At 36.7% G+C, this 22,534-nt stretch overlaps 3 protein-coding genes across 3 annotated transcripts in view; 1 reads left to right on the forward strand and 2 right to left on the reverse strand.

Annotated features, from left to right (window-relative positions):
- Window positions 1–525: 525 nt before the first annotated feature.
- On the forward strand, window positions 526–10,260 carry LOC307165222 (galactose-3-O-sulfotransferase 2). The gene is made up of 3 exons (XM_079882630.1): window positions 526–797; window positions 3,906–4,169; window positions 6,991–10,260. Exons 1-3 carry the CDS (start codon window positions 679–681, stop codon window positions 7,895–7,897), a joined length of 1,290 nt encoding a protein of 429 aa, XP_079738756.1. The 5' UTR covers window positions 526–678; the 3' UTR covers window positions 7,898–10,260.
- Window positions 10,261–10,294: 34 nt separating this feature from the next.
- On the reverse strand, window positions 10,295–20,731 carry atg4db (autophagy related 4D, cysteine peptidase b). The gene is made up of 11 exons (XM_079882606.1): window positions 20,599–20,731; window positions 19,739–20,007; window positions 18,414–18,497; window positions 18,157–18,330; window positions 16,884–17,172; window positions 15,472–15,533; window positions 14,029–14,171; window positions 13,682–13,760; window positions 13,516–13,592; window positions 11,753–11,872; window positions 10,295–10,950 (listed from the first exon to the last, which is right to left on the reverse strand). The coding sequence occupies exons 2-11, from the start codon at window positions 19,908–19,910 to the stop codon at window positions 10,780–10,782; spliced, it is 1,371 nt and encodes a 456-aa protein (XP_079738732.1). The 5' UTR covers window positions 19,911–20,007; window positions 20,599–20,731; the 3' UTR covers window positions 10,295–10,779.
- An 817-nt stretch (window positions 20,732–21,548) lies between these two features.
- The window catches only part of LOC307165201 (uncharacterized protein), a 60,861-nt gene continuing 59,875 nt past the window's right edge, over window positions 21,549–22,534 (reverse strand). The window contains exon 8 of the mRNA XM_079882592.1: window positions 21,549–22,230. Coding sequence (XP_079738718.1) covers window positions 21,964–22,230 — 267 coding nt within the window. The 3' untranslated portion in view covers window positions 21,549–21,963. The remainder of the gene's footprint in view (window positions 22,231–22,534) is intronic.

Genomic DNA, 22,534 nt, shown 5'->3' on the forward strand with positions numbered 1-22,534 from the left:
GGTCACAGGTGATGAATAGTTTTAAAGGCGCAATTGGACGAAGTCGAACTGGAAGCCATGTTCATCTTGTAATAATACGGCCACCGTAGGAGTTAAAGCACCCTCGAAATTGAAAGGAACAGAAACTAATATTCACTGGGTAGTCATATACAATTTCATCGCTAGATGGGGGAAAATATCACACAGTGTAGCTTTAAAAAGGAGAAGAAAATACTTCCACTGAAAATGTAATTTCATTCACCCTAACCCTCACATATTTACAGGAGACATATTTGTCTCAACTGCTGCACTAGTGACAATCCTGATCTGTGAAGGCCAAGACATCAGAATATAAGAGCCTCCATAAAAACATCTTCTACAATATAAAGACAAATATTTGCTATAAATTTGTGCTGCATTTTATCAGAATGCAATACTCACATTGGTGTCATTACAGCATCTACCAGCAGGGGCTAACTAGACCATGATGTTAACCAACCCGTTTTAAAAATAACATACGAAACAAACCAAAATAAAAAGTACAACAGATCTCAGTGAGACTTACACATCAGTGTGTGGAGAAGAGAGAGAAGCCTGAGGAGTGTGTGAGGTGGTGTGGGTGTGTTTTCCTGATCCGGCCTACAGGATTAAACAGGTTAGAGGAGGCCGACAGATCCTCAGACACTCAGAGAGCTGAAGATGTTAGTGGAGATGGGCCTGCGCTGGCTGTGGAGGCATCGGGTGAGCGCTTTACTGGCGGCGCTGCTGATCTTCCTCCTGCTGACGCTCCTGGCCACACACTCCCTGCTGAACAACAGGTAACACACTCAAATACCGCAATACTGGCAGATAAACACAACTAGATGTGGCAGATGCAATTATCCGAGGCAAATTCAAGGTGTTACATATCATGCATTCATTAGGAATCAAAGCCATGAACCCTTGCGTTGCTAGAGAATCTTTACCATTAGAGCTGTTTATCTCTGCGGGGTTATTAGCCTATAGTTAACTAAAACTAAAAGGACTAAAACTTTTAAGCGCTGGTTCTCTGGATGAAGGTTCGAATGAACCTGCCTAGCAAATATTCTGGTGTGGAGCACACTCAGTTTAACTAGTGTTGGTTGATGTGCGAGGGGTTTTCTGAACTCAGATGCACATCAGTGAACCACAGCAGAGTCTGCATGAAAAAATGCTCATGGGGTTTGGGTTCTTTCTCTGGTTGATGCAAAAGCTGTTTTCTAAATTGGGGTTGTGCACTGGAAGCCACACTAAGTTCACTAGAAAATTATTCATTTTAATAATTACTAGGTAATTTGGACTCAAACATGGTTTGCAATCCGGCATGGTTTTGTGGTAAGTGCTTGTGTTACATATAATAAAATGTACTCCGTACTTTCAAAGTATTTCACTGTAAAAAAAAAAAAATTGTTCACTCAACTCAACTTTTTGAGTTATCTTTTTTGCACTGACTCAGTTAAGTTCTATTTACTTAAAATATTAAGTATGTTCAACTTGACAAATGGTTATTTGAACAAAGTTTAGTTGGAATAACTTTATGCAAGTAAGGTGACCTTACTTTTAAGTTTTTGATAAGTTCATGTTCACTCAACTTGTTGAGTTACTTAGAAAATTAAGTATTTGTAACTTGAAAAATGGGTAACACTTTAGAATACTGTATCTTACTTACTGCATAACTAATAAGGAATTATTGAGGAACTAATAGATAATTATTTATTAACACTTAAGTCACTACTGTTAACTACTAAGGAAGATGTGTTAACTAATTAGTATGTAATAGAATTGTATGATTGTGTTAAGTTTCAGTTAGTTAATCAATAACTAATGAATTATGTCATAACTCTTGAAGAACTATTATTAATTATCTATTAATTAATGTGCAAGAAAAATAACTAAGAAGTAACTACTAATGAACAGTCATACACAGTGGTTACTACAATAAACCGTTTTATTTTAGCAGTGGGGTGGTGGATGAAGTACACAAATCAAGTACTTGAGTAAAAGTACAGATAACCCAATAAAATATTACTCCAGTAAAATGATAAACTATTGGCCTATTCATTTTCAAAATTACCTTAGTAAATGTACAAAGGTAATTACTTGAAAAGTAAAAAGCACTGATCAATGTTTTTTATTTTATTTAGTTTTAGTCATTCTTCAGCACTAATAAGAAAGATAAGTGCAGACATTTACTAGGCTATATATTGATCTGCAAATAAGCAAACTTTTTATTTAATTAGCAAAATGTATCATAATGTATGATAACTTATCTATTTTACAAAGGTTTAGATAATACCGTTAATAATGTGTTTTTTACAGTAAGTTTGATTTGAGTCAGAAGTATGTGGTAATTCTGTATTAATTACTAATGAGTTCCCTATATTCTCACTTTAGAATACTGTTCCAGGTTCCAAGTAATTCCTGAAGAATTATCTAATAATTATTTGTTAATTACCAATTAATTTCCTTATATGTTCACTTTAGAATACTGTTTCAGGTTATAAGTAGCCTAATTCCTGGATAATTATTTGATAATTATTTATTAATTACTAATGAGTTCCCTATATTCTCACTTTAGAATACTGTTCCAGGTTCCAAGTAATTCCTGAAGAATTATTTAATAATTATTTGTTAATTACCAATTAATTTCCTTATATGTTCACTTTAGAATACTGTTTCAGGTTATAAGTAGCCTAATTCCTGGATAATTATTTGATAATTATTTATTAATTACTAATGAGTTCCCTATATTCTCACTTTAGAATACTGTTCCAGGTTCTAAGTAATTCCTGCAGAATTATTTGATAATTATTTATGAATTACAAATAAGTTCCCTATATTTTCAGTTTCCCTCAGTCATTGCCTCAAACATGAATTTACTCAATGGCATTCTATGCTGAGGAAAACAGACACACACAGTACTGTATATAAAATATAAAAACTAATCTGAGGTTAGTTTTGTATGACTGTTCATTAGTAGTTACTTCTTAGTTATTTTTCTTGAACCTTAATTAGTAGATAATTAGTAGTAGTTCTTCAAGACTTATGACAGAATTCATTATTTATTGATTAACTAACTGTTACTTAACACAATCATAAAAATATATTACATACTGATTAGTTAACACATCTTCCTTAGTAGTTAACAGTAGTGAAGAAGTAGTTAATGAATAATTACCTATTAGTTCTTCAATAATTACTTATTAGTTATGCAGTAAGTAAGATACAGTATTCTAAAGTGTTACCGAAAAATGTAGTTGGAATAACTTTATGAAAGTAAGGTAAACAAACTTTTTAAAGGAATAGCTCAGCCAAAAATGCAAATTCTGTCATCATTTGGTTTGTAGCAACTTCAGGGTGAGTAAATGATGACAGTATTTTCATTTTTGGGTGAACTATTCCTTTAAGTATAAATGGCTACTTTTGAATTAGTTACAGCATTGGGCGAAACGTATAGCTCGACCCAGCCTGGTTTTGTGATAAGGGCTTATGCTGACATTTAATTTGGCCTATTATATTACAATATGTGCTACTTGCTCACTAAAGTCATTGTCTGCTTCAACTCACATCCCTTGCATCTACTGCACATTTATGTTAACAATACCACAAAAAAAAAACCTAAAACAAGGACCCGTAAAAAAAAACAAAAAAAGGTTAAGCTGACAGTGCTTTCTTTTGTTGGCATCTTTCTGAGTCATTAACAAGCTAAAGCGGTTAATAGTTTCTAGTACTCATGTAAGTGGTGCAAATTTAGTGGTTTGAGGTAATCCAAAAGCATTGAATCTCATATTTTTGTCCATCACCATGTCCCTAAATGGAAAATCTCAATGATACTAAAATAGCACTGGCTCAGATCCTAATGATCTCACGTGAAAAGCTCACATCTAACCTGAAGGTTCCCCCTACAGAACTCATGAACTGAGACCTACAGCAGACAGAAGGAGCCAGAGAAAAGCTGTCGAGAAACACACTCCAATCCCACACCAACCGGCCAGACACACACCGACCGCCAGAGCCGAGCGCCGCAGGAGAGCACAGGCACCCGTGGTCTTCCTGAAAACACACCGGACCGGCAGCAGCACCGTGCAGAACATACTGTTTCGACTTGGGGAACGAGAGAGCGCCACTTTCGCCTTTCCACAACGCACCTACCAGTTTAACTATCCAAACAGGTATGAACGAGCGCACCCAACAATGTATCTTCCCAGAAAGCAATTTTACATTTAAAAAGACATCTAATAGCCATCTAATAGCTAAATCGTGACCACAGATTGGCCATGTCATGAAATGACACTGATATCTTGTAGATATTATTGACATTGGAAACATGATGGGATATCAACCATCTCATGCACTGCCTGGCCAAAAACTACAATGAATCAGTTTTGACTATAAGTGGGCTATAAATAGCATAGATCATGTCAAAGAAATGAAACCAAACACCTTGAAATCACTGTTGACTTAGCTAACATGATATTATATATATTATAATATATATATATAAAAAAAAAAATATATATATATTATAATATATTATAATATATAAAAAAATGATTACAAATTATGTTATTTGCATATTGTTTTGTTAGAGTACATGGCTACTTTTAAAATGGCTGTCAATGGAGAAATATGTTTTTGATGGCCATTTAGTGCCATGCTAATCAATCTAAGGGGCCAAAAGACAATTAAACATCCATAAATGCCTCCAAAACCAACGATTAGGAAAAATAATACGGTTTATGTGTTGCTATCAAATTAGTTTGTTAGCATATAGTACATGGCTACTTTTGAATGGCTGACCAATTTGGCAGTAAATTAGTTGATGAAATGGAGCATGAAGTTGACCATGCTAATTAATCTAGGGTAGCAAAAGAAAATTTAAGAAAAATATAAGTTCATTTAACAATTTTAAAAACCTCCAAAATATCTACTATAATATCATTAAATATTGATCATTACTTGCAAAGTATTCTGTTATTTAAGTGACTGTCAATGGAAAAAGATGCATGGGGGTAATTGAACTATGCTAATCCATCCAGGGTACCAAAAGACAATTTAAGAAAAATATAAGTCTATAAAAGCCTCCAAAACACATCTACTATAATATGATGAACTTCTTACATGAACTTTTTACAGTATGATTTATATGTTTCTAGGATTGCTAGCATACACAGCTACTTTTCCATGGAGAAAGATCAAATTCGACAGCAAATTAGTTAAAGCATTGTGCTAACTGGAGCATGCTAAATATGCTAATCGATCAAGGGTGCCAATTGACAAATGTGATAAAAATACAAACCCATAAGAGCCTCCAAAAACATGCACTACAATATAACGGCATACTTACGATTTAGTCTATATGCGTTGCTAGCAAAGTGGTTTTGAACACGGCTACTTTTGAATTGCTGTTATTGCAGAAAGATGAATGTGACAGCAAATTAGCCAGGTCATGCTTATCAATCTGGTGCCAAAAGATAATTTAAGAATGTTAAAGGGGGGGTGAAATGCTCATTTTCACTCAATCTCCTGTTAATCTTGAGTACCTATAGAGTAGTATTGCATCCTTCATATCTCCAAAACGTCTTTAGTTTTATTATATTTATAAGTTAAAGATTGGCTGTACCGAGTCTTTCCGGAAAAAAACGAGCGGCTGGGGGCGGGCCGTGTGGGCGGTGTGCTATAGCTGTGCTAACTGATCTAACAACAACACAGAGAGACATTTGAAGTAGTTTACTCACCGTGACTGCTCGATCCTTAAGCATTAGACAATCTGCAAATAAGTCGATCTGGGCTTTGTTTATAAAACAATCATCGTCGAAATGCAGGGAACAAAGAGTCGTGCACAACCTCCGTTGATGCTTCGAAAAAACAAACTCCATCCACTGTTCCCTTAACGCTGGGTTCTTTGGGAATCTGTGCAGGGTTGTCTTGCCCTGCCAACCAAAAACCCACTTCTTTGGTGACATTGACTTCCCTAAAAGCCGAGCATAGCGCTTTGAGGTAACGTACTGCTTTCGCTCTCTTCTCTCTCTGGTCTGCGAGTGCGCGCGCGGCCGCGGAGAAGTGCCCTTAGGACCCATATAAGGAAATTCCGCTCTATCTTACGTAAGACAGAGCCATACTCGAAAAAAACTTTACGAAACTTGTGACAAACCGGAAAGAGTATTTTTGGAACAAAAATACTCCTTCAAACGTACAACTTAGTTTTTGAAACTTTGTCCATGTTTAGCATGGGAATCCAACTCTTTAACAGTGTAAAAAACTCAGTATGCATGAAATAGCAATTCAGGAATTTTAAAGATCCTCCAAAAATGTATTTAAATATAATGAAAAGTAACTGTTTATTTTAAGGTGATGCAGTTACACGTTACTGCATGTACGTACTAAAGTAATAACAGTAAATTAGCCATAACTACATGTAACTAACCCTAAACCAAACCCTAACCACAACTCTATAGTAAGTACGTGTAGTTAATTAATATTACTTAATACTTATCTGAGTAAGTACAATGCAACTATATCACCTTAAAGTAAAGTGTAACCAAATTAAATGCTTGTGATTTACGCAAACTGTTTTGTTAGCATACAAAGCTACGTTTGAATGGTGTTGTCAATGGAGAAAGATGAATTTGACAGCAAATTACAGTAGTCAACATTTGAAGTGGATCAAAACCTTTCATTAAAGTTATACCTGAATGAACTTTTGATCCACTTTTCATTTTTTTTATGATAGTCCAGCGTTAGGGTGCTTAAAGACAATTGGAGACAAACGGCAATGGATGGTGCCCCAAAAATTACCTTAAAAAACATGCCTTGAAAGTGTCGCTCACTGAATATAAACATTTCTCTAGGGTGGATGGATCAAGCAAGTCAGTCATTAACAACGTATTCTTGACCTCCCCTTCAGACCATTAAATGCCATTCAAAGGTTAATGAGCTTTAAACCAAACAAGCTCTTCACTCTGGCTCTGTCTCTCTCTCCCTCTGTTTCAGATTTAGAGCGGCGTTTGTGGACGAGCTGCCCGAGGGTTCGTCTCAGTTTGACTTGCTGTGCAGCCACATGCGTTTGGACCTGCCTCAGGTGAGGAAGGTGATGCCCCTAAACACAGTCTTCATCACGCTGTTACGAGACCCGATCGAGACCTTCGAGTCGGTCTTCAGATACCACACCTCCAACGTCCCGGCATTCCTCAGCGCACACCGAGCCGCCGCCAGGGAAGGCAAACCCGCACTCAAGGCGTTCCTGGACTCTCCGGAGACCTTCTGGGACCCGAAGGAACCCGGGAATGGACTAGCCAAGAACCCCATGAGCTTCGACATGGGGCTCAACAACCAAAAGTGGAACGGCTCCTGGCCGGAGGACCTTGCGCAACTAGAGGAGGCGTTTCACCTGGTGATGATCGCCGAGCATTTCGACGAATCCCTGGTTCTTTTAGGAGCTCTTCTGGGATTGGAGCGTGAGGACTTGGCTTACCTTCGGCTCAACGCTCGTGCCAAAAATAGCGTGACCGAGCTGGATGAGAACATGCGGGCGAAAGTGCGCTCGTGGAACGTCCTGGACACGCTTCTCTACGACTTCTTTGCGCAGGTGTTCTGGGAGAAGGCGGGTCAGTTCGGGTTGGACAGGTTGAAAGCGGAGACGGAGAAATTCAGGGAATCTACGGAGAGGATTCGGCGGAGATGCGTCTCCAGGGAGTCGGTTCCCCCGGCGGAGCTCGAGGATCTGCTGCGCCCGCGGCAGACGGAGTCGGTCACCATCGTGGGGTTCGAGGTGCGGGGGAACCTCTCGCTGCAGGATCAGGGGTTCTGCGTGCGGATGATGCTGCCTGAGCTTCAGTATCACTCGCACTTGTACTTCAAGCAGTACGGGAGAGATATGAGAGCCGCTCCGGCCGACTGAACCCTGAACTGGTCTTGTTTTGGGTGCTTCAGAAGTGACTCTTCGCAGACAAAGTCTAGTGGAGGTAAACCAAGATGGCACCATCTTGAACACCAGTGCCGGATAAAACAACTAAGACTTGCACATGTTCAACTGATGGATGCACTAGGATAAGAGACTCTCTAATTGGCATTAGAGATGCATTGATATGAAAATTTTAGCCGATACCGATAACTGATAACATTTGAAAGCCGATAACCACTATATTGGCCGATAAATCCCAAACCAAATTTTTATATAATTTTTGAGAGCCTGGTTACATAAACAAAAGTCTCACCACCTCCAGCAGCAACTCTTCGCAGACCAGTAGCCTATACCTTGAAGCCGGTTTAGGTGGCTATCCAGGTATGTTTCAGTTTAGTTTGTGCCAACCCTGTTTTTTTTTAGGTACCATTCAAGTGGTTTGGCTTTTAGCAGAGTTTCCACCATAGTCAACAGAGAAAGTTGATCATCAGCGTCATGGTACCAACAACGCCTGATTGGATTGGTTTGGTTTTGTCAACCCGAAACTAACTCTGTAACCCTGAGTTTGTTCAACTATCATCATGGTACGGGCCCCAGGTCTGGTGGAGGTGAACCAAGATGGAAAAATTGCACCATCTGAACACCAGTCCTGGATAAAACATCTAAATCAAGGACTTGCACATGTTCAACTGATGGATGCACTAGGATAAGAGACTCTTGGTATTGGGGATGCACCAATATGAACATTTTGGCCGATACCGATGATTCTTTATATTTGTAAGCCGATAAACGATATTGGCCGATATATTTATGTAATTTTTGAGAGCATGATTACAAACACAAAAGTCTCACCATTAAAAGCCATGACCCAAGCACACAATTATAACGTTCTCATTATAATTGTATATGTAGCCGTTATGACAGACTTGTGCTGCACATGTTGCACTGAACCGTATTTTCCTTTTTTGAAGTGATTCCAATCATATTTCAAGCAACTCAAAACCCTCATGTTGAACAGTGGCATCTGAAGTGTCTCAGCTGAAGGAAATAGTCCATTATTTATCAGATTTATAATATCTGTAAACTTTTTTTTTATCAGGCCAATAACATTAAAAATTGACATATGTTGGCGGATACCGATATGATAGCCGATATATCGTGCATCCCTACTTGATATTTTCACACATCCAGCCTGGCTGTAATCCAGAGGTGTTCAGTCCCGCTCCTGGAGGATCTGCCTTCACATGCTATCGGAAATGACATACTTCCCACTTCTGAAGTTATAATTACAAGTTTGTAGCATTCAACTGCTTTGTTGTCAGAAAGAGGAGGAATCATCTGAGGACAACAGGTTAATTCACGCCTATTTCTTGGGGAAATTTTTGAAGCCAAAGCCAAAAAGTTTTGAAGACATTTAATTAGTATCCAATGGATTTTTAATAAAAAAATAGTGTGAAGTATGAATTTCGGTCAAATAAATTCTGTTGTTGTTATGTAAAATACATACAATATGCATAAAATGGTCGAAAACCCTCATTCACTATTCCCTACATTAGTTCACTAATATAGTGCATTTGAAGGAGTGAATTGCGACGGAGGGGCTGCCGCTTTGCATAGTTTGTGCTGTTTAATAATCATTTGAAACACAGCAAACTGGCAGCTCCAGTAGAAAGATGAAAAGATTTATCTTGGACTCTGTCATGGAAACTAGCATTTATAAACCTTAATTAAACAATCTAATAATAAATGAAAAAGGAAGTTATACCTGTATGATATTACGCTGTACCCACTTTGGACCAACGGTTTGGAAAATGAATGGATGATTCAGCTGTAGGCGCCATCTTCTGGTGAGACGTGGGAATTCATTCGACTCTCACAGTGCATTATGGGTATTCTCTAGCCCTTGAGCGTAAATCAATTGTACACTCGTTATTGCTGTGCATTGTGGGATTGAACGAGTGCACTTGATAACGTCCACTATGGTTTCAGACATCACTACAAATGGCTAATCACTCAAATGGTGCCTTATAAAAGGGTATAGATCAGGACATCATTGCCCTAAACTGAATGGTATTTGTTTTTCTTACGTAAACAGGAACGGATGTCGAAATGCAGCAATATCAGAACATTGGCCGAAATGTTCTAACATTAATGATTCAAATGTACAAGGTTAGGTCATTCTCTATTGGACAGGTAGTTGAAGGAGAGGAGTTAAAAAATAAAGAGGGATTTGTGACTTCAGATGAAAAGTGAAAAGGCACATATTTGTTTACATTTGGTTGAAAAATTATGAAAACCTTTTTTCTTTTAAGAATAGAATAAAGCTAGATCTGGGTTTCCCAAACTTGGGTTCACAAACCAACCACTGTTCAATATTTTATTTATTTCTTTTTTAAATAAAAAGCTTGTTCAGAAAAACAAGACCAGAAAACAAAAACATGTATTATGAATGTAAATTCATGTTGTCAGTAGTAGTTGTTCAGTGCTTGACCAGAGAAGTTAATATGACTTGGTGAACGTAAGTCTCTTGTACGGAAAAACACATAAAAGGAGAGTAAATCACAGTGTTTAAATCCCATGTCTGCCCGTCACAGAGTAATGTCTGTCCGAGAGCCTCACTGTCTGCTGTCATTAGCATCATTCGTGTTAATCTGCTTAGCCACCTGCTCACCGAACGCACGTCACATCCTCCTGTACGGTGCGTTTGCACATGACTTCTGCAGAAGAACAGAAAACAACAGCAGGAGCTTGGAAAAACCCTGCTAACGACTGGCCATCTGTTTTGGACACTCTCGTTGACAGTGAGTGTGAAAGCCCCTGTCACATGACACACACTGCAGGAAGTACTTGAGTAAAAAACAGGAAGTGGAGTCTGCGTGTCACAGGAGCACAAAATCGTCCATGCTGGTCCTCTTTTTGACCCGGCCCAGTCTGCCTTTGGTCTCTGTGTGAGAGACTGAGTCTGAGGCGCAGGCGCTGGCGCTCCCCTCCTCATTATGACCCTCCACAAACGTGAAGATGGGGTACTTCTCCCCCGATGAGCTCAGAGCCTGGCCAGGACAGGGAAAACAAGGAGAAAGTTGGAGATTGCAAGGATGAAAACTCATCAAGGGTGAAAAATGTGACAAAGAATATCATTAATAACAATAAATATAAACGGAGCAATTCCAAGAGGCTCCTCACACCATTGGTGTGTTATTATTTTCAGTAATTTTAATTCTAATATTTATTCTAATTATTATTTTAAATATTATTCTTATTTTGTTAATAAACTTAATAGATATTTTATCAAAATTAGATTTATACATTTTCTACATCAATAAAGAAATATTTTTTGTAATAATGCTATTGTACAGTAAAATAAAAACATCTGTATTTAATAATAATAATTTTGATTTACAGAACAAAGTAGAAGATTTAAATATGTATTACTTAATTTCGCTTGTAAACAAACCATAGAACAAGAGCCTAAATCCTCTTGGGTTTCCATATTGTTTTTATTAAAACCCATTAAATATGACTATGTTGTAATAATAATAATAATAATAATAACAACAACAACAATTAATTTACTAATAAAATTAATAATATTATTATTGTTTTACAGATTTTTATTTTATTAAAAAAATTAAATCAAATAAATATTACATATTACTATAGTAATAACAGTGTACTGTGAAAAAATCCATACTTAATTATAACATTAAAAATAAATAATTTTATTATTTTCTATGATCTGGGGTTTAGGCCGATATGCTTCAGTTCTGCAGCGTGAGTGTGTGTGTGTGTGTGTGTGTGTGTGTGTGTGTGTGTGTGTGTGTGTGTGTGTGTGTGTGTGTGTGTGTGTCTCACCTTGGTGACGTCTGAGCACAGAGTCAGGAGATCATCCCTGCTCCGGGCGTAGAAGCCCACCGTGCAGCTCGGGTCCATGCGGCTGAACGACATCTTCCTGACGGACTTACAGTGGAACGACTGCACACACACACATACACAGACAAACAAACACACAGACATTAATATATGGATTCAATTCTGGATTATAACAAGATTCAATTCAAGTTTACTTGTACTGAGTCTTTATAAGAAGCAAGTTTCAAAGCAGCTTCATGTTACAATCAGGAAGTATTCTATCTATCCATCTATACATATACATACTAGTGGATGCAGGACACTATAGTCCATTTATGTAAGTGAGGATTGCAAAATAAAGTAAACTGTGACATATTATACCCAAAAATACTTCATACAGTGACTACCAGTAAAATGTATACAAATTTGGGACCAAAAATGATTCAGACACTTTGACCTGACCAAGTTTTGCTGAAGTCTTTTTCTTTTGCTAATGCGCCCTTTTTACAGCACAGACTGAACAGAATGAAGCATTGCTTGGTCATTGGTTGAGCTAAATGAGTATTATCTAATTGTGTAGTTAAATTTAACAGCTGACAGATATTCAACATAATTCATGTGTGAGACAGTCTAACAGAAGGATGGACAAAACCAGTGAAATATCAACTTGATTTGATAACTCTGAGTTCTTATCATATTTCATTACCATTTTCTAAACTATAGCGAATAAACTGTGAGAAATGTTGAAGGTGTCTGAATACATTTTAGTTTGTATATCATCAATGATACTAAAATAACCCTGATGTTTATATAGGGCTGACTTCTAATAGTCGAGGATTCGACGATTCGATTCGGAGAGGTCTGATTCGACTATGAACCTCATAGTCGAATTCATGGGCGTCAGTTTGGTTTGAAATGTGCTGGGGACAGAGACGCATTCGCATTTTCAGAAGGGCTGGGTACCATTTTTATTTTATTTTTTCGCTTTCGCGCAGGTCATGTTTTGAAAGACGATGTCCTGTAGCTTACTAATGTAAATAAATAAAAATGTATTCAAAAATCTGCTTCACATTTTCAGCAGGGCTGCGGAGCGGCTGTGAGTTGACTCCACACGGTTCTCATGTGCGTTAAAAAGCTTTACGTTGTTTAATGTACCTAAACAATGATTACCAAATTCCCCTCTCATGTTGCTCCTCATAACCACTTAAAATGGTCAAAAAAATCGAACCCAGAGTCCAATTATTATGGACGTTATCTGATATTAAGCGTTTCTGCTTCATATTTTCAGCAGGGCTGCGGAGCGGCTGTGAGTTGACTCCACACGGTTCTCATGGGCGTGAAAAAGCTTTACGTGGTTTAATGTACCTAAACAACCATCACCAAATTTCTCTCTCATATTGCTCCTCATGTTTATGAAATGTTATGATATATGTGTGATATATATGTGTTTTTTAGCTCTTTTGTTTGAAATGGAAAAAATCTAGCTGCTATCTAAAAAAAAAAGAAAAAAAAAAAGGTTCGACTATCAGTCGACTACGGCAAAATCTAACGAATCAGATTCGACTATGAAAATCCTTAGTCGAAAACAGCCCTATGTTTATAAATAGGTTTAACTACAATAACCCTGTAGTACAAACAACACCATAACAAGCATTATAAATAAATGCACAAGTATCATTTGTTCCTCATTTTTTTGGGACTTTATAGATATTTTGAGGGCGACTACATTAATCATCAGCCAAACTCTCCTTTGAAGATCCGCTCACCTCTAAAGGGAAGTTGTCTTGTTTGACGTCCACAGCAGCCTGACAGTAATGAGGATCCAGATATATCAGCTGATCATCTGCATGAGGCACACAGAAATACACACACACAGATGACGATGAGCGATTCACACACACGCACACGTCACACGCGCGTCACATGACTCACCCTGGAATCCCACAAAAAACAGTGAATGTTTGGGCTTCCCTCCGATGATCCCCACACAGCAGCGCAGCTCCAGCAACCTCTAACACACACACACACATACACGCGAGTGAGTGTGTGAGAGTCTGAGTGTGTGTGTGTGTGTGTGTGAGTGAGAGTGTGAGTGCCTGTGTGTAAGATTGTGTGTTTGTTTGTGTTTGCGTGTGAGTGTCTGCCTGTGTGTGTGTGTGTGTGTGTTTGTGTGTGTGTGTGTGTGTGTGTGTGTGTGTGTCTGTCTGTCTGTCTGTCTGTCTGTCTGTCTGTCTGTCTGTCTGTCTGTGTGTGTGAGGCATGTGTGTGTTGTAACGCACCTTGACACAGTGGATGTAAGTGGGATTCAGCACATCTGACCCGAGACGCACAGGCACCAGCAGAACGAGCGACTTCCACCCAGACCTCGCTGACAGATCCGTACGGGACGCCCCGCACAGGTTCAACACGTCTCCAATGTACACTGCAAACACACACACACACAGAGATTTACTGTTGAGCTGCGCACAAATATACCATCATAACTGCAGTTTGTAACAAAATATCAGCTATATATGGTTATATAGTAGTTGATTGTTACTACTATAAAAGTGGATCTCAATAAAACTATGTAAATAGTTTCCTAATAGCAAGTTACTGTAGTTTTATAATAGTAAAGATAACTACGGCACATATGGCAGAAATTATGGTTATTACGATAGTTTTTTATGCACAAGTAAATATGTTTGGGTTTTCCAAACTGGGGTTCACGATTAACTAAATCATCCTAGTGGAGGATTGTATTCTCTTGTGAACAGAGAGAAGTTCTGCTTTCAGGAGAGGCTTTCTTAGGACAGCCGTTTGATGCTGCCTTGCTATACATGATCCCGCTTATTACATGGCTACCTACAAAATAAATAAATAATTTGACACAAAATATTGATTTAAAAAGGAGTTTATTGATTTAAAAACGATTGTATTGCTTCCGTTAAAGAAAATAGTCCATAGCAACACTAATAACAGTAACAGACCGCATTCTACATTGGAATTCAACCAAGCCATGTAATAATCAGAGTTAATTTATTTCAAATGAATGTCTATGGACAGCAGTGGTTCTCAACAGGTTAAAAAAATATATTTTTTAGAAATATAAATGTAAATAAAACAAGAAAATACTAGTTCAGTTATTCTACTTATTTCACTTTAAACTCATTGTGTTACTGTCATTTCTGTCTGATTATTTGTGAAATTTACTAGCAATTTCTGAGGGAAAGTTTATTCAAAGTAAATCCTACAGCAATTATTTTTTCTGTGAACCTTAAGATGACTTAAAAACTAAGAGAAACCAAGTATTAAAATAGGCTAAAACAACTCAAATTATAGATATTCAAAAAGTGTCGTTTCTTTGAAAAGTGTGATTTCAAAACCTGGAAAAGTACAATGAATTTTATAATTAATATACATTTTCATAGTTATGCCAAGCTTGAAAATATTTTATCAGAGAGAATTTGTGAGTAAAAATACTATTTTAAAAAACTTCTCTCTAATTCATATCCAGTAAATCTTGAACAACTGAATAGTGCTGTGTAAAATGGGGAACCTCTGTCAAAGTCATGAACGTTATTTCGCAAAACAATTTACAAACACTCCATTTCTAGGGTCTGAAATGCTGTCAGAGTGATGTCATTGTTATTATGTGTGTATGAGAATGAGAAGACAGCATTAGCACACACTCGAGTCGCACTGCTAACATGAAGACAGTGTTTGAGCACAGATTCACTGACCTGTGCAGTCCTGCGCCACGTACACCGCCAGATTCGACAGCTCCGACGCCGACACGGCCTTCCTGAACACACCAACACACACTTGCATTAACACGTGTGCTCTTCTCTCGTATAAAAACACCACTGAGAGATATTAATGATGCAATATACCGTGAGAGGCCGTGTGTTACAGTGACTCTACTCTTCTTTATAGGGTGATGTTAGGCACGATGGTCAAATAAACGGAACCCAAATTAAATTAAATGGCAGCGATATGATAATAGTTTGGAAGTCCATTTCAAAATAATAATTATGATTAAAAAGGTTAAAATTATGACCAAGTCATAATGACAGAAATACATTACATAGGCATTACATTATTACATAGAAAGTCATAATTGTAACTTTTAATTTCATAATTTAGATTTTTGAATCCCTTAATTATGATTTAGTATGTTATGACTATTTAATCATTTCAACTTTGTATGTACAATTTTTTCTCTCGTAACTGACTGACTTATGCCGTAATATTTGGTTTAGTATGTCATAATTTGAAATTTTTAGGTCATACTTTCACATTTTTATCTCATAATTGACTATATAATCTCAACTTTTTATCTCAATTGATTGTCATAATTTCAGTTTAGCATGTCATACTTTTGTCTTTTTATGTCAAATTTAAACTTTTTATCACATAACTGACTGACTTATGTTATCATTTCAGATAAGTATGTCATAATAATTTAAAATGTTTTTTTTCTTTTGTGGCAGAAATGGGCTTCCATTTAATAGACTCCAATTTCCAATTAATAACAGCATGTAATAATTAGTATAAAAATGGTTAAAACTAAAACTATAACCTTAAAAAAACATTTTCGTTACCTGAAATAAAATGATCTTTAACTGAAATAAAATAACAAATAACAACATTTAATTTAATTTCTACGGCACACAAGCAACATTTCTCAGTTTTTAGATTAACTTGCTGTACTAAAATAACTAAAACTAAAAAAAAAAAACCTAATTTAATAAAACTTTAAAATAAAAATGAAAACAGAAAATATGAAATTAACAATAAATTCAAAATATGAATAAAAGTTACAATAGTACATCAACGATATTAAAACAAGACTGTCAGTTCAAGACTCACTCACTTACTGAAATAAAATTATCTTTATCTGAAATAAAACAACAAATAACAGGATAAAAACATCAAGTTTCTCCTTTTTATTTAGTTTAACTTGCTAAAATAACTAAAACTGAAATGAATAAAAAAAAATAAAAAAAACATAGCTAAATATGACTTTAAGCTAAAAATGAAAACAGAATCTATGAAAATAACAATAAATTCAAAACACTAATACAAGCTCTAATAGTTTATCAGTGATATTCAGAGCTGGAGTAGCAGCATCAGATCAGACTCAGGGACTTACTGCAGAATGTGCGCGGCGATGGCGGGCCCGTACCAGTCGCCGGCCCGTCTCCCAGAGGCCCGGCCCAACTCCACCAGCCGGTGCAGGCCGAAGGGGGCGGGGGGGTGATCCCCGAACCAGCACACCAGCCTGCGGTGAGCCCTCTCCTCCTGAGACTCACTGTCCAGCGCAGTGCCCAGGCTGAGCCGGCGGGGTTTACCCGAGTCTCTGAGGGACCCGGCCTGTGTGTGAGAGTCCAGCACCTGCAGGTCATCTTTAGTCTGATGATGCGTCGCAGGCCACGTCCAGCCTGAGCAGAGCACACACACACAGACCAGAGGAACGTTTATATGCATACCGTGCAGGACATACTACTAGTGCACTACTATTTGCATAGAAACTATGAAGGTGTGTTTGGTTGGACTTATTAGTAGGGATGCATAATACAAGTTTGTGGCCAGTATTTATCTGTATCAGGTACCCATTTAATAACGCATAAAAAAACTACGGCCTATTTTCACATTCCAATGCAAGCTTGTAAAACAGTCAATCAAGAAAAACATATTGTTCATGTTACCATGTCATTACTACACTTACCACTGTTTTATTAACTAAATCAAGTGAGAAATACTTTAAAATTTCAAATAATACTACAGAAAAAAACATTTGATCAATAATCATGTTAGATCTAATATATATATATATATATATATATATATTAGATTTTACATGATTATTGATCAAATGTTTTTTGATCAAACGGGTGGCAGCTGAGTAAAATGTGGACTTCAAATTTATACTATTCTTCCTCGGCCCCCCTTTGGGTTCATTTGATACAGTCTATTTGTTACGACACTTACATTTGTTGTCTGTTGATAGTGTTTATGCATGCATATTTATGACTCAGTCCTAACAGTGTGTGAGATATGGGAAAACGCATTTTTAAAGTATTTTTTAGACAAATCTAACTTAAAACCCACAAAAAAAGAGACTCAATGACTTTTATAAAAACATTTGAGACAAATCTAACTAGCAAAAAAAAAAAAAAAAAATCCCCCAAGATATTATGGATAAAGCTACAACTGATATCCAGATCAACCATGGCCTGAATGCAAATATAGCTATATATATATTTGTATATGGTTATATCTCTTAAAAAAAATGATGTGTATTTTGATAGTATCAACACATTTTCTAAGTTAGGTTCCCATACTAAAAATGCATTTTTAAGAATTTCTTTAACATTACATCCGGGTCCGAGTGCGTGACGAGGGTTGAGGTTTTTAGTGTGTACCGGCAGGCATGATGTGCAGGATCAGTCCCTGAGCTAACAGCATCTGTGCGCTGCGTAGCATGCATCCCCATCCCGCGTCAGAGCCGAGGGCCGAGCCGTCCAGCGGCGGGAAGCCTCTCCTGTAGGTCATCCACAGCAGCGAGGAGAACGCCCGCCGGAAACACTCTCGCTCTCCTGAGAGGAAACACACACAGACTCACACTCAAAGCCTGCGCCACTCAGAGCAACAGCGAATCATCACAGTCCTCTGCGCTCACCAGAGTAGCTCAGCTGATAGGACTGTCCCAGCAGACACACGGGACGGCTCTTACTCAGACGCGGCTTGCCCTTCAGAGACCAGCCTGCACAGAAACACAGATGTGTGTGTGTGTGAAGATGACATCTGCGGTTAAAGCTCAACATTCATATCTGGGTTTAGCAAAATGGGTAATTTAGTGAGAGAGGAAAATAAAGGTCAGCTATCTTCTGATATAAAAACATACATTATTATCCAAAAGTGTGGGGTCTAGAAGATTAATACTTTTATTCAGCAAGGACACATTAAATTGATTAAAAGTGACAGTAAAGATATTTATAATGTTACAAAAGATTTCTATTTTAAATAAATGCTGTTCTTTCTAAATTTATAATCAAAGAATCCTGGCAAAAAAACAATGTATCACAGTAAAGTACAGTAAAGACATGAAAAACAAAATGTATCATGGTTTCCACAAAAGTATTAGTCAGTGCAACGGATTTTAACACTGATAATAATCAGAAATGTTTCTTGATCATCAAATCATCATATTAGAATGATTTCTGAAGGATCATGTGACTCTGAAGACTGGAGTAATGACGCTGAAAATTCAGTTTTGATCACAGGAATAAATTATATTTTAACATACATTCACATAGAAAACAGTTATTTTAAATTGTAAAGATATGTTACTGTTTTCTTACTGTATTTCTGATCAAATAAATGCAGCCTTGGTGACAAGAGACTTCCTTCAAAAACATTACAAAATCTTACCGACTCAAAACTTTTGACTAATAGTGTATATGCTAAAAGTAACATTAATAATATATTTACCATGAAAAACAAAAAATTATATTACATTTAATCGGGCCAACAAAGAGTAATAAAATTGTCTCATTATAAAAACATTTTTTTTGTAACATTACTATTATGTTCTCCTGAATATATGGAGGAATTATCTTAGCTGTCAGAACTAACAGGCTAATTAAAATCAAATTAAATATCTTACCTACATTATAAGACATGAAACTAGTGAAATCCTTTTTACTAAAACATACCGCCCATCTGAGAAGCCGAGATTCATCTTCAGCTAGATATTTTAATAAGATAATGTTTTTAAAAATGCAATTATAGTTTATTAAGCGGCATTATCAATAACGTGTTTGTGTCAGTCATTTATGTACATTATTTAACCAACAACCTACAGATCAAATAAGTTTAAATTCAATTAAATAAAAATGCTGGACAAACAGTGGCCATCAAAAAAAAATATAAAATGTTTTTAAAAATTTTTATAAAAAAATGGTTGTAAAAATTGCTACACAACATCTTCACTTCTCCACACACCTCCATATCTGACGTTATTCCAGGCAGAAACGAGTTTGGTTTTGAGTTTGGTCTTCTCCTTGGACTGCTGGACGTGTCCGTCGACGTCAGCGCTGAGATCCAGTAGGCCCGGGTTCAACGGGTTTGACAGGTGGACCACCTCGAAGGACGCCAGATCATCTGCGGCCTCCATCACTCACATCCATGACCCTGTTGCCATGACGTCCAGAGAATCTGAATCCCAGCCGTCCAATCAGAGGAGGGATGAGGGGTTATGGGTACGAGTGATGCTGTGGGACAGTGAGAGAACAAAAGTAACTTACTGAGCTCAGTTCAGGACTTTCTCAGGGAAATACTGAGACATGTGACACACATCATGTGCCTGAAGGAATCCTACAAATGTGACAAAGCAAAAGTTAAGCCACATTAATATCACTCAACAACAACAACAACAACAACAACAACAAAAAACATCCAAAAAGATCTTTGATAATAAGTGTTTAGATAACTATTAGGTGTTTTTTAAAGTAAATATAAATTATTCCGGTTTATCTGCCCTTTAAAGATGGTATTGAGAGATATGATTTACCATGGTACTGAATGTACATATATAATATAGTATAGTACATCATCACACTGTAGTACTATGGCATATGTTAAAAAAAAAGTATTGCCATCATACCATGTTCAATTGTACAGTACTTAGGAGGATAACAGCACATTTCAGATGTGAGAGTCACTTTATACGTTTGTTGTTGATGGTTTGTTGAGTTGACCGGAAACAATGTTTTGTTTATGCATCGATTCGCCTTTCGGATACATAGACGGGTCGTTTCTTTCACGAAAGGAAGCACATTTTGAATATGTGATAAAATACTTACCTTAAAAGCTGTTGTGACTGTCATGTCATTGAAAATATCGGAGGATTTCTGCTGGAAACTTTCCGCATTACAAACACGCCGCGACGCCACTCGGATTCACTGCCTGTTTCTCCGCCTCGTCCCTCCTTCACTTGGCAACGAAACTTGTATCTGTCCTCTGATTGGCTGTCTGGTACTTTAACGCTCTCTGATTGGTAATTTTAGAAAGTAATACGCAGGGGCAGTTCTAGAAATGACCTAAACAACCAAACTTTTACTGTCAAGTGACACTTACACACATATCCGAATAGCCTAATTAGATTTGATCGCAAGATCAAGAAGTGTTTGATCTGCATTGTGTTTGATATTTGTCTCCAAGTGTATCATTTCCATTAAAAATAATTTTGATAAATTCCTAACACGTATCACTTTATTCTATGCAATGCAATGCAATGCAAAAAAAAAAAAAAAAAATCCAATATTCAGCATATATGTAGTTGTGATGCAATAGCGCCTCACAGTGTTCACTCCATTATTACAATACAACATAGTAGTAGCCTACTAACACATCATACATGAGAGATTTCCCTCTCTCTCTGTTTTTTTTTAAACACATATAATTATAAATATATATATAATAAACAATACATATAAACAACAAAAAAATATATAATAAATAAATATAATAAACATATACAAATCCATCAATATTTTTCAAAATGTGCGTACTTTTGAACTAAAATCTCTGAGGGACGTTGTTTTGCCGAGCGCTTTCATGAAGACCATATACCACAGACAGAGTTTTTTTTTATTATTATTGTTTTTTTTGTTTTTTTGTTTTTTTTTATCAATGGATGTGAGTGAGCCTCATATATCATATAAAAGGTTTTTCATAACTCCTGACACAAATTAAGAAAGTACTGTCATCATGAGATTTTTTTTAGAGTAAAACAGGCCAAAAAATGAAGCTTGAGTCTTAGATTATTTTAATGATGTAAATTTAATTACATTAATTTACATTAAAACCTAATGGTAACGTTGACCTAATGTAAACAAAGAGCGCTTAAGTGCACCAGTTCGTCCTGCTGGGTTAACAGAAGGGGAAAAAAAGAATTTAACTGCTTATTGCAGTAGAAATAATTCAAAAGGAAACATAATTCACATGTACTAAGGCAACTTGGAATACAACAAAAAAGAGCAAATTATAGTACTATATAACACAACGTAATCAGGGATTAACTGGAGAATGAGAGACGAGAACTCGAAACTAAGAATCTGCATAATCAAAGCTTGTGTTCAACAACATCTATGCGTTGGTTATAGTGCCACATACAAAGATTTATACAGCTATATCGCATTAAAACATATTTCTTAGAATATTTTCTTCTAGTTTTTCTCTAGCTGTTCCGCCAGATGGTTTTGATTCATCTTCTTCAGTATGTCCGCTGTGAGATTTAAAGCTCCGTTTGGTCCATAACTCTTCACCATCTCATCCACTATATCAGTGTTATCCGTATTCTTAAGCAGAGAGACTGAAACTTTCCCATATTCTTTTAAAAACCACGTGAACCTCTTTAGTTTGTCATTGCCCAGATCATCCAGCTTGTCCAGAAGCTGCACTTTAATATCAGCAGCCATCTTCTCTTCAGGGATCTATGACATATAAGGTCAAAAGTTATTGGTATTATTGGTCTCTGGAGTAAAAAAAAAAAAAGAAAAAAAAAAAACAATACCCAAGAAAGCATAAACTTTAAATAAAAAGTAGTATTTAAATAAATTGACGCAACATTGACACAAAATAACACTCAAAAGACATGAAAAGGCCAGCATCTCAGCTTGGACATGTTGATTGTGTTGAATTCAGGGATGAAAGACAAGCAAAACCGTCATTCAGGAGCATTTTTGATTGATTGTGTGACATCAGGCTCCTAATACTTGGGAAGTTACCCTTTTAAAC

Source organism: Squalius cephalus (assembly GCF_949319135.1).
Source record: "Squalius cephalus genome assembly, chromosome: 1".
NCBI classification, from domain to species: Eukaryota; Metazoa; Chordata; class Actinopteri; order Cypriniformes; family Leuciscidae; genus Squalius; species Squalius cephalus.

Bases quoted from the DNA above. Each gene is read 5' to 3' on its own strand.
- LOC307165222 (XM_079882630.1), top strand. From the start codon at position 679: ATGTTAGTGGAGATGGGCCTGCGCTGGCTGTGGAGGCATCGGGTGAGC. The intron at 798-3,905 runs GTAACACACTCA...TTCCCCCTACAG, and splicing joins CACTCCCTGCTGAACAACAG to AACTCATGAACTGAGACCTA. The intron at 4,170-6,990 runs GTATGAACGAGC...CCTCTGTTTCAG, and splicing joins CAGTTTAACTATCCAAACAG to ATTTAGAGCGGCGTTTGTGG.
- atg4db (XM_079882606.1), bottom strand. From the start codon at position 19,910: ATGGAGGCCGCAGATGATCTGGCGTCCTTCGAGGTGGTCCACCTGTCA. The intron at 15,534-16,883 runs GTAAGTCCCTGA...TGGTGTGTTCAG, and splicing joins ATCGCCGCGCACATTCTGCA to GAAGGCCGTGTCGGCGTCGG. The intron at 14,172-15,471 runs GTCAGTGAATCT...GTGTGTTTGCAG, and splicing joins CGTGGCGCAGGACTGCACAG to TGTACATTGGAGACGTGTTG.